The sequence below is a fragment of the Ammospiza nelsoni genome, chromosome 20 (assembly GCF_027579445.1).
Source record: "Ammospiza nelsoni isolate bAmmNel1 chromosome 20, bAmmNel1.pri, whole genome shotgun sequence".
NCBI classification, from domain to species: Eukaryota; Metazoa; Chordata; class Aves; order Passeriformes; family Passerellidae; genus Ammospiza; species Ammospiza nelsoni.
The window spans coordinates 3103098-3115788 of NC_080652.1; the positions used below are offsets into that span (position 1 = coordinate 3103098).

General features: G+C 48.9%; 1 protein-coding gene across 1 annotated transcript in view; it reads left to right on the forward strand.

Annotated features, from left to right (window-relative positions):
• Positions 1-12691, forward strand: part of LOC132082405 (collagen alpha-1(I) chain-like) — an 85019-nt gene that overhangs the window by 72069 nt on the left and 259 nt on the right. Inside the window, exons 49-67 of the mRNA XM_059486667.1 lie at positions 135-188; positions 1588-1695; positions 1808-1861; positions 1998-2051; positions 2329-2382; positions 2726-2779; positions 2953-3006; positions 3228-3281; positions 3909-3962; positions 5697-5750; positions 5826-5879; positions 6057-6110; positions 6220-6237; positions 6368-6421; positions 6606-6668; positions 7271-7436; positions 7653-7759; positions 8464-8544; positions 9763-9951. Of these exons, the coding sequence (XP_059342650.1) occupies positions 135-188; positions 1588-1695; positions 1808-1861; positions 1998-2051; positions 2329-2382; positions 2726-2779; positions 2953-3006; positions 3228-3281; positions 3909-3962; positions 5697-5750; positions 5826-5879; positions 6057-6110; positions 6220-6237; positions 6368-6421; positions 6606-6668; positions 7271-7436; positions 7653-7759; positions 8464-8544; positions 9763-9951 (1380 nt within the window). The remainder of the gene's footprint in view (positions 1-134; positions 189-1587; positions 1696-1807; positions 1862-1997; positions 2052-2328; positions 2383-2725; positions 2780-2952; positions 3007-3227; positions 3282-3908; positions 3963-5696; positions 5751-5825; positions 5880-6056; positions 6111-6219; positions 6238-6367; positions 6422-6605; positions 6669-7270; positions 7437-7652; positions 7760-8463; positions 8545-9762; positions 9952-12691) is intronic.

Genomic DNA, 12691 nt, shown 5'->3' on the forward strand with positions numbered 1-12691 from the left:
TGTTCACTCCCATGTGGTTCCCAGGGTTGGCTTGGCCAGCTGAGCGTGGGATGTGGGACAGGATGCTCAAAGTCCCCTCAGAGGTGAAGGATACAGTGCTGAGGGGCTTTTTCTGAACCCCCATGTCCCCACAGGGACAGGCTGGAGATGATGGAGCGAAGGGGGATAGTGGCAAGCCCGGCCCAGTGGTGAGTACCAGCTCTGCCTTCAGAAATTCCCTTGGGAAAGAGGTTTGGTGGCATTTTGGGATGTGTCTCACCCTGGGGGTGGCTGCAAAGTGAGCTCTGCCAGCCTGGCCATGGGACTGAGTCACTGCTTCCTTGGATTTCCCACAGCAGAAGCCTCCCAAAAGGAATTTTAATAGAGCTGTTAAGAAAGGAATTTTAATAGAGCTGTTAAAAGCCATGCCAAAGTGCCAGGGCTGTTGCACAGGTAACCCTGGGCTGCTGCAATCTGCCTGAGGCAGCTCCAGGGCTGATTTCCCCTCCTTGGAGCAGATCCACAGGTGTCCTGTGGCTCCAGGAGCTGCCCAGTGCCCCAGGATGGGCATTCTGGGCATGGTAGAGCGCCCCAGATGTGTTATGGATGCCCCAAGCTCAGCTGCAGGATAAATCCCACCTGCATCCCAGTTTTCCCACCTTGCAGTGCCACTCTGCCCAGGCAAAACGTGCCCTTATGGAATCCCAGAATCCCAGAACTGGGCTGGAAGGGACCTCAAAGCTCTTTGGATTCCATCCCCTGCCATGGGCAGGGACACCTTCCACAGGTTGCTCCAAGCCTTTAGCTTGGGTGATTTGGTGATTTGCTGGGAGAGGTCAGGCTCTGGAGTAAACTCTGGGTGGACTTGCTGTGGAATAAATGGCAGGGGAATTTGTCATGGAATAAATTCCAGGGGGGGTTTGCTGTGGAAGAAACTGCTGGGGGATATGGTATGGAATAAATTCTAGGCAGATTTGCTGTGGAATAAACTCCAGGGAGTTTGTTGTGGAATAAACTGCAGGTGGATTTGCTGTGGAATATACTGCAGGGGGATGTGCTGTGGAATAAATTGCAGGGGAATTTGTTCTGGAATAAATCCCAGGGGGATTTGCTGTGGAATAAACTCTAGGGGAATGTGCTGTGGGATAAACTTGGGGCAGATTTGCTGTGGAATAAACTGCAGGTGGATTCGCTGTGGAATATACTGCAGGAGGATGTGCTGTGGAATAAATTCCAGGTGTATTTGCTGTGGAATAAACCCCAGGGGGGTTTGCTGTGGAATAAACTCTGGGCAGATTTGCTGTGGAATAAACTTGGGGCAGATTTGCTGTGGAATAAACCCCAGGGTTTATTCCCCAGGGGTGTTTCCTGTGGAATAAACTCCAGGGGTGTTTCCTGTGGAATAAACCCCTAGGGGGTTTGCTGTAGAATAAATCCCAAGGGGTTTGCCGTGGAATGAATTCCAGAGGGATTTGCTGTGGAATAAACTCTGGGTGGATTTGCTGTGGAATAAACCCCAGGTGGATTTGCAAAGCTCCCTCAAGGTGCAGCTGCTCGGGCCCTGCTGAGGACAGGGGTGAGCAGTGTCCCCCTCTCTGTGCCCTGCAGGGCTCACAGGGCGCTCGGGGCCTGGCAGGTGCCCCTGGGCTCCGGGGCTACACCGGGCACGAGGGAGCCAGAGGAGTGGTGGGCACCAAGGGCCAGCCAGGCCGGCAGGTAACACCTCTGCTCCATGGGGACAGCCCTGGCACAGCTCTCCCTGGGGACAACACCCCAGCTGTGCCTTCCCTTGCTGCCAGCATCATGTTTTGTCCCCAAATGAACTCAGGGGACTCTCGGGCCACCGGGTGAAGCTGGAGCCACCGGGCTGAGTGGCACTGAGGTGAGCAGGCTCCTCTCTGCCCCATTCCCTGCCCCAGCTTTTCCAGCCTCCCACACCTGTGTCCCTCACAGAATAACCCAAATATCTGAATAACCCAAAGGTTTGGATTCGCCTTGAATTCTGTTTTCCTTGTTAGGGCCTGGTGGGTGCAAAAGGGGAGCCAGGAGAGCCAGGAAAACCAGGACAAATGGTGAGGAGTGGGATGGAGCCGTGGTGGTTCTCCCTGACAGAGGCTGGGGGATGCTGGCATCTCCTGGAGGTGTAAAAGTCCAATCAGGCACCATCTCCTGCTCCTGCTGAACCTTCCCACAGCCCCCTTCTGCCCAGCCTGCTCCAGAGAGAGGGAAAATCCCAAAGGGAAGAGTCCAGCTTAGAGCACACTGGAGCAATGCAGGGAGGGAAGCCAGGAGGGGCATCCCTGGCACAGCATCCTCACAGAGGGGTTTCCTTCTCCTTTGGGATTTTAGGGGGCACCTGGACAAGCTGGCCCTAAAGGACGGAAAGGCTGCAAAGGAGATAAGGTACCCCCAAATCCTCCCCTGGGGATGGCACCTGAGGGGTCTGCCCAGCGGGCATGAGGTGGGCAGGCCTGAGCTGGGAGGACCATGGAGAGCAAACAGTGGGAATTGCCCAGGAGGATCTGTTTTTCCCCACCTGGCAAGCACAGGATGCTCCTGGGCTGGTTTTGGGGTGAGGGGCTGGCAGATCCTGCCCCCAGCCTGGCACAGGGGCCTCCCCAGCTCTTGGTGCCCATCTCCAGAATCCCCCAGTGCCTGCTGGGCTCTGTCCCCATCTCCTCCTGCCCACTCCTGGGATGTGGCTGAGCTGTTGGAGACCCTCATCCCCCCTCTCCTCTTCCCCCAGGGCGATGCTGGCCAGGAAGGGGACAGAGGGGTCCCAGGAGAAGCTGGCAGACGGGTAAATGGCACCGCTGTCCCCACCAGGGTGGCAGGGAGCTGCTCCTTGGAGCCTCTGCAGGGTGGTCCCAGTTTTCTGGGGGCTCAGAATCCCTGGAGAGGGGATCCTAGAGGGGCAAGGGGTGGCTGGCTCAGTTTGGAACTACCTGTGAGTCTTTCACCTGTGGTCCCCAGGGCAAGCGAGGCAAGATGGGCCAGCAGCCCCCACGGGGTCCCTGGGGACACAAGGTAGGTGGCTTTGTCAGGCTGCCTTGCCCCCCTGGCAATTTGGGGGTGCTCCCACCTGCCTGAGCCCTGGGTTAGAAATGAATAAACCAGGATAACTGAGGGCTCTGTCCCCCCAGAGCCTCCCAGCCCGACAGGGGCATCACCCAGAGCCCCATGGGCTGCCCTCCCTGCCCTGGAGCATCACCCTGGGCATAGCCAGGGCTTCTCCCTTTGCATTTCAGGGCTACCCAGGTGACAAAGGACTTCCAGGACCCCAGGGCCCCCAGGGACTCTATGTGAGTATCAGTGTGGGATTTTGGGGTGCTGGCTGCTCCCTGTGTGACCCCACTGTGTGACCGAGCAGGGACCTGTTTAAAATGAGGGAGTTCTTAAATGGTTCATCCATCTCCTCCTGTCTTCTCCTCCCAAACGAACATCTCAGGAGGGTGTGTGCAGTCAGACAAATCACTTCATTCCCAAAATGTGGTTCTAGAAGCCAAATCTTTCTTTTAGGTATGTGTCTGATGCCAGGCAGTGCTGAGCACTGGTGGGACTGTGCCCACATGCCCAGAGAGCTGTCACAGAGGGACAAACTGCATCTAGAAAAAAGGACACAAATATTTATTTTAATTACTAGAAATTGCTTTTTTCTCTGCTTAAAATTAAAAAAAAAAGCCCAACTTTGGCAACTTCACAAAATTCCCCAAGCTGGATATTCTCTGAGAGTCAAGGCACCTCCAGTGCATTTTTAATGGGCTTTGCTGAGGGATCCTCCTGAAAGCAAAAATCAAAGAAAAAATGAGAAAATGCTTCAAAGCTTCTAAAACTGCCTTAAATCCTCAGGATCCTCAGGTGTGGGGAGGGCCCTCCTTGCCAGGCAGCAGCTCAGCCCAGGGTGAGGCAGTTCCATGTTTCTCTCTTAGGGCATCCCAGGGCTGAAGGGCATTAAAGGAGACCCTGGACCGAAAGGACACAAGGTAGGGGACATGTGCCAGGCACAGCAGAGACACTGGGCACAGGGTGGCATTTAATTTGCTGAATGCCATCCCTTATTTCCCTCTTTTTGAACCCTGATGGCTGCACCATTTTTCTCTGGGGGTTTCTCTCCCACATGTCCCTGAGTGCTGGGAGATAGAACCTTTAGATTTTTTCCCATATCCAGTCCTTTTGCAGCTTTTCCATCCTCCTGGAGTTGCAAGCAGCAGTGTGGAGCCTTTTAACCCCTGCTCTCAGCATTGATGCTGATGCACCATGAGCTGAACCTCCCTTGTGCCATTCCTGATGGATTCTTGGCTGGAGAAACTGAGCACATCCCATCCCAGATCCCCTCCTGTTGATCCCATCGCATCCTATCCCATTGATCCCATCCCATCCCATTGATCCCATCCCATCCTATCCCATTGATCCCATCCCATCCTATTGATCCCATCCCCTTGATCCCATCCTATCCCATTGATCCCATCCCATCCCATTGATCCCATCCCATCCTATCCCATTGATCCCATTCTATCCCATTGATCCCATCCCATCCCATCCCATTGATCCCATCCCATCCTATCCCATTGATCCCATCCCATTGATCCCATCCCATCCCATTGATCCCATCCCATCCCATTGATCCCATCCCATCCCATCCCATTGATCCCATCCCCTTGATCCCATCCCATCCCATTGATCCCATCCCATCCCATTGATCCCATCCCATCCTATCCCATTGATCCCATTCTATCCCATTGATCCCATCCCATCCCATCCCATTGATCCCATCCCATCCTATCCCATTGATCCCATTCTATCCCATTGATCCCATCCCATCCCATCCCATTGATCCCATCCCATCCTATCCCATTGATCCCATCCCATTGATCCCATCCCCTTGATCCCATCCCATCCCATTGATCCCATCCCATTGATCCCATCCCATCCCATTGATCCCATCCCATTGATCCCATCCCATCCCATTGATCCCATCCCATTGATCCCATCCCATCCCATTGATCCCATCCCATCCTATCCCATTGATCCCATCCCATCCTATCCCATTGATCCCATCCCATTCCATTGACCTCATCCCATCTTGTCCCATTGATCCCATCCCATCCCATTTATCCCACCCCACTGATCCCATCCCATTGATCCCATGGCATTGATCCCATCCTATCCCATCAACCCTATCCCATCCCATCCCATTGATCCCATCCAATTCTGTCCCATCCCATTTCATCAATCCCATCCCATCCCATCGATCCCATTGATCCCATCCCATTGATCCCATCCCATCTCCAAGCAATGGGAAGCTGCTCAGAGCCTTCAGGAAAAGAAAACTTTGGGAATAATTAAAACTTTAAATTCATTGTTAGCTCTGAGCAGCTCCAGAGAGCAGGCAGAGGGGAGGCTGTGCTGGGATTTTTCCCCTGCTTCTTCTTTCAGCACACCAAGAATCTTCTTTATTCTCTCCAAGTGCTTCCTTCCAATTTCCAAGGTTTTCCTGAGAGATGTTGTAGTCTGGGATGATCCTTTCATCCCTGCTGCTGCCTCTGTCCCCAGCAATGTGGGTGCAGTGAATTCTCTGGAACAATTCTCTGGTGTTTGGGGTTTTTGCTCCAGAAATTTTGCAGCCAGCCATGAGTGGGAATTTCCCCACCCACACTGGTGTCCTGGGGGTTGTGTCCTTCCCTTTGCCACCACAGCTCTCCCTGACTCTCTCCTAGGGCGAGAAGGGCAGCAAAGGTGACCTGGGCCAGCAAGGGGACGATGGCTTCAAGGTGTGTGACAAATTTTGCTCTTTTCCTTCCCCCCAATCCCTTGTCACCCTGTGTGACATCCTGCCACGTTTCCAGGGCAAGCCAGGACCCCACGGTGTCCCTGGGAGACCAGGACCCAAGGGAAGGCAGGTAAGGGCAGGGTGGAGAGGAATGTTAGGGACTGAAATGAGTATTTGGGGGGTGAATTTCTTGTTTTTCCATATAAAATCCACCTGGGGAAGGGGCTGGGTTGTAGAAGGATGCGGGGCTGGGTTGTAGAAGGATGCAGGGCCTGGGGATGTCCTGAGCTCTCTGTTGTCCCTGCAGGGTGACACTGGCCCCCCTGGCCCACAGGGACACCCTGGAATTCCTGGGACACCGGTGAGTCCTTCCCCCTCCCGCAGGTTTGAGGTTCACTCCACACCCCACAGGGATGCAGCTTTGATCCCACCTGCCTCCCTCTTATCCTGGTCCTGTCCTTTCCTTCCAGGGCTTGTCTGGACCCAAAGTAAGTGGTGGGGAGCAGCTGGAGTGGGATCAGTGGGATCCCTTCCCTCTTTCCCACTCTGGGGGTGCAGCTCAGCACAGCAGCATCTCCCCCCTTCTTTCCTTCCCTTCTGCACCTCCTCCTCTGGCAGGGGCTGAGAGGCTTCCCAGGCCTGCCAGGACCCAGGGGCACCCCAGGGATGCCGGTAAGCAGAGTCACAAACTCCCCTCAGCCCAAAATCTGGGTCACCCACTCCCCTAAATGTGGCAGTGAGGCCCTCATGCCATGCTGTCACTCCATGGGGATGCCCAGCTGCTGGCACTGTGGAGATGCTGCTGAGGGGCTCGTGGGCAGCAGCCAGTGCCACCAGCACTGTCATTGTCCCCCAGGGTGTGGCTGGACCCCCTGGTCCCAGCGGGCCTGCAGTGATGCTGTCCCAGGAGGAGCTGCAGGTGAGTGACCCTGCCCAGGGGGGAAGGTGTGGTGGTGTTCACAGGGGTCCCAGGACGAGGGAAGAGATGAGAAACTCGGCTTTATGTTTTAGAAGGTTGATATATTATATATTGGATTACATTACATTACATGAAAATGTTATATTAAAACTACACTAAAAAAATAGAAAAAAGATTTCATCAGAAAGCTAGCAAAGAAAAAGAATAAAATAATAATAAAATCTTGTGACTGATTAGAGAGTGAGACAGCTAGACTGTAATTAGTTATTAATTAAAAACAACCACATAAAACAAATCAAAGGTGCACCTATCGCATTCCACAGCAACGGATAATTATTGTTTTTCTCCTCTGAGGCTTCTCAGGAGGAAAGATCTTAATGAAAAGATTTTTCAGAAAATATCTGTGACAGGAAGGGGCTGCCAGGGATGCTATCCCCATGTCCTGCTCCTTCTGAGGTCCCCTGTGCACCAGGACCCAGAAAATCCAGCTACTCCCTCTGTCCCCATGCTTGTCCGTGTCCCCTGCATGTGCCATCCCTGATGATGCTCCTGGTGGGCAGATCTGTGGTCAGCTTTGTGATATCCCCTCCTTTTTCTTCCAGCACCTCATTTATTCCTCCAACCACCTGAATTACAAGCTGGTCTGGGCTCTGCTGGACACCCTGAGCCGGGAGCTCCAAGCCCTCGTGGAGCATCCCAATGGCACCAAAACCCACCCAGCCACCACCTGCAAGGAGCTGCTGCTGGCTCACCCCAGCCTGCCCGATGGTACCAGGGCATGGGGGCACCCCTGGGCCTGGCCTGGTCTCCAGAGCCTGAAGGGACAGGCAGCTCTTTGAAATAAAGAAATTTTGGGGAATGAGGTCAGATGAGCTTTGTGGGCATTGCTGGAGAAACAGGCTGGCAGCCTGGGGTGGGATGGCACTGTGTGGCACCCTCCCTGTGCCAAACCTGGGTGCCAGGGCTGTCCTCTCCTCCCTCCAGGGCAATACTACATCGACCCCAACCAGGGCAGCCCCCAGGATGCACTGAGAGCCTTCTGCAACTTCACAGCTGGGGGGGAGACCTGCATCGCCCCTGTGCACAGCCAGGTACGGGGTGGCTTTTATGGGGCAGCTGCAGCCCCAGGGACCCCTCAGCGTGGGTGGGGACAAGGGCTGGTGGGGCTGGAGAGGGGCAGGGTGCCCAGTCCCTGGCTGTGGTGCCCAATCCCTCACTGTAGTGACCAGTCCCTGGCTGTGGTGCCCAATCCCTCACTGTAGTGACCAGTCCCTGGCTGTGGTGCCCAATCCCTCGCTGTGGTGCCCAGTCCCTCGCTGTGGTGCCCAGTCCCTCGCTGTGGTGCCCAATCCCTCGCTGTGGTGCCCAGTCCCTCACTGTAGTGACCAGTCCCTTGCTGTGGTGCCCAGTCCCTCACTGTAGTGACCAGTCCCTTGCTGTGGTGCCCAATCCCTTGCTGTGGTGCCCAGTCCCTTGCTGGGGTGCCCAGTGCCTCTCTGTGGTGCCCAGTGCCTCTCTGTGGTGCCCAGTCCCTCACTGTAGTGACCAGTCCCTTACTGGGTGACCAATCCCTCGCTGTGGTGCCCAGTCCCTCGTTGTGGTGCCAGTCCCTTGCTGTGGTGCCCAGTGCCTCGCTGTGGTGCCCTCTGCCCTGGCAGGGAGTGAGGACTGAGGATCCTGGTCACAGTGTGTGCCAGGCTGCAGGAACACACAGGAGCTCTGCGCTGCCTCCTTGTCCTGTCAGTGCCACTATCCCCTGCTGGGACAGTGTGACAATTGTCCCCTCTCCCCTCAGGTCCCCATCAAGGCCTGGCTGAGCACCTACAGCTCTGAGAACACCTTTGAGTGGTTCAGCACCCTGCCCGGGGGATTCCTGGTGAGTGCCTGGCTGGAACAGCCATGGGGGGACAGAGCTGGGTTGGGGGTCTCCAAGTGCCACCCTGCAGTGCTGGGACAGTGTGGGAATTTGCAGGGGTCCCAGGATGAGGGAAGAGATGAGAATCTTGACTCCATGTTTCAGAAGGCTGCTTTATTATTTTATTATATATATTATATTATATTAAAAGAAAATTATATATTATAACTATACTAAAAGAATAGATTTCATCAGAAGGCTTGAAAGGAAAGGAAAAGAATGATAATAAAATCTTCTGACTGACCAGACAGTCCGAGCCAGCTGACTGTGATTAATTAGAAACAACCAACATGAGACCAATCACAGCTGCACCTGTTGCATTCCACAGCAGCAGATAATCATTGTTTACATTTTGTTCCTGAGGCCTCTCAGATTCTCAGGAGGAAAAATCCTAAGGAAAGGATTTTTCAGAAGATATCATGGCTACCCGTGTCCTCTGGCTGTGCACAGAGGGATGTGACATTCCTTCTGTGAGAAACGCCAGTGCTGAACAGGCAGATGGAACCTGCCAGGGTTTAGCCTTGGGGGAGCATAGCCCCCACATGCTGGATGTGAAAAATGCCATCACTTATTTTAAAAATTTTAAAAGTTTAATAGCAATAAAGTGGTTACAAAAATAGCAATATAATTAGAGTAATAATAATTTGGACAATTTAGATTAGGACAATATGAGACAATAATAATGAAGAGTTATGGACGGTACGGGTACCTCTTTCTGGGCAAAATAAGCCCAAAAAAGGACCCACGTATACAGAGGATTAACCCTTAAAAAAAACAGCCTGTTGCATATTCATGCACCTCATATATGATGCATAAATTCCATTCAAACAAAGGATTTCTGTCTGGTCAGTGTCAGCTTCTTCCTCTTAATCCTGAAGGATCTTCAGGGCTGAGCGAGGCAGGAAGAAGTTCGTTTCTTCTGATAATGGAGCAATAAATTCATTTTATCTGAAAGGTTTATGTGTCCTGTGGCTGCTATCTGGTGCGAGTCCTTTCTTTAAAAAAAGTATCTTACATAGCATAGTTTCTATTTCAACATTATGTTATAACCCAAAACTATATATAACACGCAACTTAAGAAAATTAACACAGCACAACTTTTTAAGATAACACATACAACATTCCTTTTAACACTTGCGAAAAGCCAACGCTAAAATACGCATTTTTTTTCCCCCGCAGCTGGAATACGCGGGGGCCAGCCCGGTGCAGCTGCGCTTCCTGCGGCTGCACAGCCACCGCGCCGCCCAGCAGGTCTCGTACTCGTGCAGAGCGGCCCCGCAGCGCCGGCGGCCGCAGCCCCGCACGGAAATCCGCTTCCTCAGCGACTCCCGGCAGCACAGCTACAGCGCCAGCCTGCCCGGCTGCCTGGTGAGCCGCCTGGTGCTCCAATTGCATCATGAATGTTGTTATGTTTGCCCAATCATGCCATCATAAAAAGACCAAATAATATTAGAAATAGTGACAATTTTAATTAAATAGTTTAGAAAATATATAAACAAGGGATAATTTGGTTCAAATGATAGCGCATAAGCAAAAACAACCGCGGGGTATGGAGGGGAGGGTTCAATGACCCTTGCCACTTCACGTACAAGCTTGCCAAATGAAAATCACCCCTTATATGCCGTGTGTCAATGCCATCTCCTCCTATTTTCGGTTCGTCACTTTTCTGTCTCTGCCTTCCATCTCCTCCTATTTTCGGTTCGTCACTTTTCTGTCTCCGCCTTCATCACCACCTTTACCACGCATGCGTCACCACTCGGTTTGGTGGTCGCACAAGTCTTTGGGGGTCGTCGCTGATGAAGGCCCTGTAGTCTTCTTCGTTGTCCTTTAATTCACCTTTGGGTTACACACGCGCACCAAGCCAGTACAATGTAAGCCAAGACTAACGTATCACTGCATCTACATATCAAAGCAATTAGTCCCTTATAATTAGCATTTTCTTGGACCCAACCAGGTTCTTGGTCATTTTTAGCAACTGTATCTTCAGCTTCTTTCCTGTGGTCCTTGAGAACATCTGCTGGGAAGGGGGGGGTGGGTGGAGCCCCTCCTTTCCCTCTCTTCTTTGGCATTACAACTTTTAGCTATTAACTGTTTTATTATTCTCAAATATTAATTACTGTATCAATATTGATTACTGTTTCAATTTTTATCAGCACGAATCATACCTATTTATCACAATATATTATTTATTAAATTAAAACATTAATAAAGTATAAATATCAATAAATTATTATAATAAGTAACTGTTACAGGGCTTGCAAGGGTTTTTCAGGGTGAAGAGGAGATGAGAATCTTGACTCCATGATCAGAAGGCTGGATTTATTATTTTATGATATATATTACATTAAGACTATACTAAAAGGAATAGAGAGAAAAGTTCAGAAGCTTGCTATGCTAAGAATAGAAAAGGAATGAATAAACAAAGGAGCTCTCTCTGATTCTGTCCCAGAGAGAGCTCGGCCTTTGATTAGCCCTTAATTGTAAACATGCAACATGGGCCAATCACAGATGCACCTGTTGCATTCCACAGCAGCAGATAATCAATGTTTACATTCTTTTTCTGGGGGCCTCAGCTTCCCAGAAGGAAAAATCCTAAAGAAAGGATTTTTCACAAAAGATGTCTGTGACAAATAACAATTATAATAATTTATTATCTATATTTTCTATCTGTAATTTCTTTTTAATTTTTATATTTTAATATTTTTATATTAAATTATATATGTTTTATCTTATATAATATATACTGTATTTTAAATATAAATTAAATTTATTCTTATCATAAATTATAAATTTATATAATAAATTTAGAATAAATTTATTTTATAAATTTATATAATAAATATAAATTTATATATTATATAATATATATTATATTTTAAATATAAAACTATTTTTATATTTTTAGTTTTATATTATTATGGTTTTAATTATTTATAATTATCATTATTTATAATAATAGTATAATATAGCAATATATAATAATTTATCCTTATTATAAATTAATATTTAAATATATTAATAAATATATTAATAAATAATCTATAATTACTTGTTTTAATAAATAATTATAATTATTAATAATGATTATTATAAAGTATAATTATAAAATAAATCATTAATATTTCTTTTATATTATCCTTAATTTTTATTTTTAATTATTTTCAATTTTCAATTTAATTTTTAATTTTAGTTATTTGTATGTTTTATAAATAATATTTTATATAAATATATATAATTTTTATAATATACATTTCTATGAAATATATAATTTCTATTATAGATAGTATATATTTATATAAGTTACATAATATAATTTATATTTTTTTATTTATATATTTAATTTTCATTAAATGTAATACTTTATTAAATTATCAAAGTATACATTTGGGAAAAGCCACAAGCACTATCGACTTTGACCCAGGTGATCATGGTCAGGGAGGGTCAGGATTTGGCCTCTATCATACCAAAGTGCCTGTGGGTCTCCAAATGTCATTTTTGGGGTCTGTTTTATACAGTCTTTTGGGCTCTTCTTTAGCATATTTTAGCCTGTTATTGCAATTTTTCTTTCTTGCTACCACGCTTCCCAGAATCGGTGGATAATTGCTGGAATCCTGTCAGGTGAAAACTTTCTGGGATAAACTTCTGATGCTGCCTATCAAATGCCTTCTGCTGGGGTCTTGTCAGACAGAAAAATCCCTTGAAATATCCATCCCTGGAGACAATCATCTGATGACACCTGAATCTCCATTTTTATCACTTTGCCTATTACTGCTTGTTGCCCCACACTGGCTGTGTACACAAAATGCCGTGGTTTTCATTTCCTTTAGCACAAATTGTTTTCTAACGTATGTCACATCTGAAAAAGGCTCCCAACATTTGGCAGAGCCCTTTGGAGAGTGTTTGAAGCCCAGCAGTTTGGGATGGAGCAGGGAGATGAGGCTGCACAGGGAGGGATGGGGATGGAGAACATCCATTCCTTTGGAGAGTGTTTGAAGTTTGCAGTTTGGGATGGAGCAGGGAGATGAGGCTGCACAGGGTGGGATGGGGATGGAGAACATCCATTCCTTTGGACCAAGGGGCTTCCTGGTCTGGGGATGTGGCAAAGGGA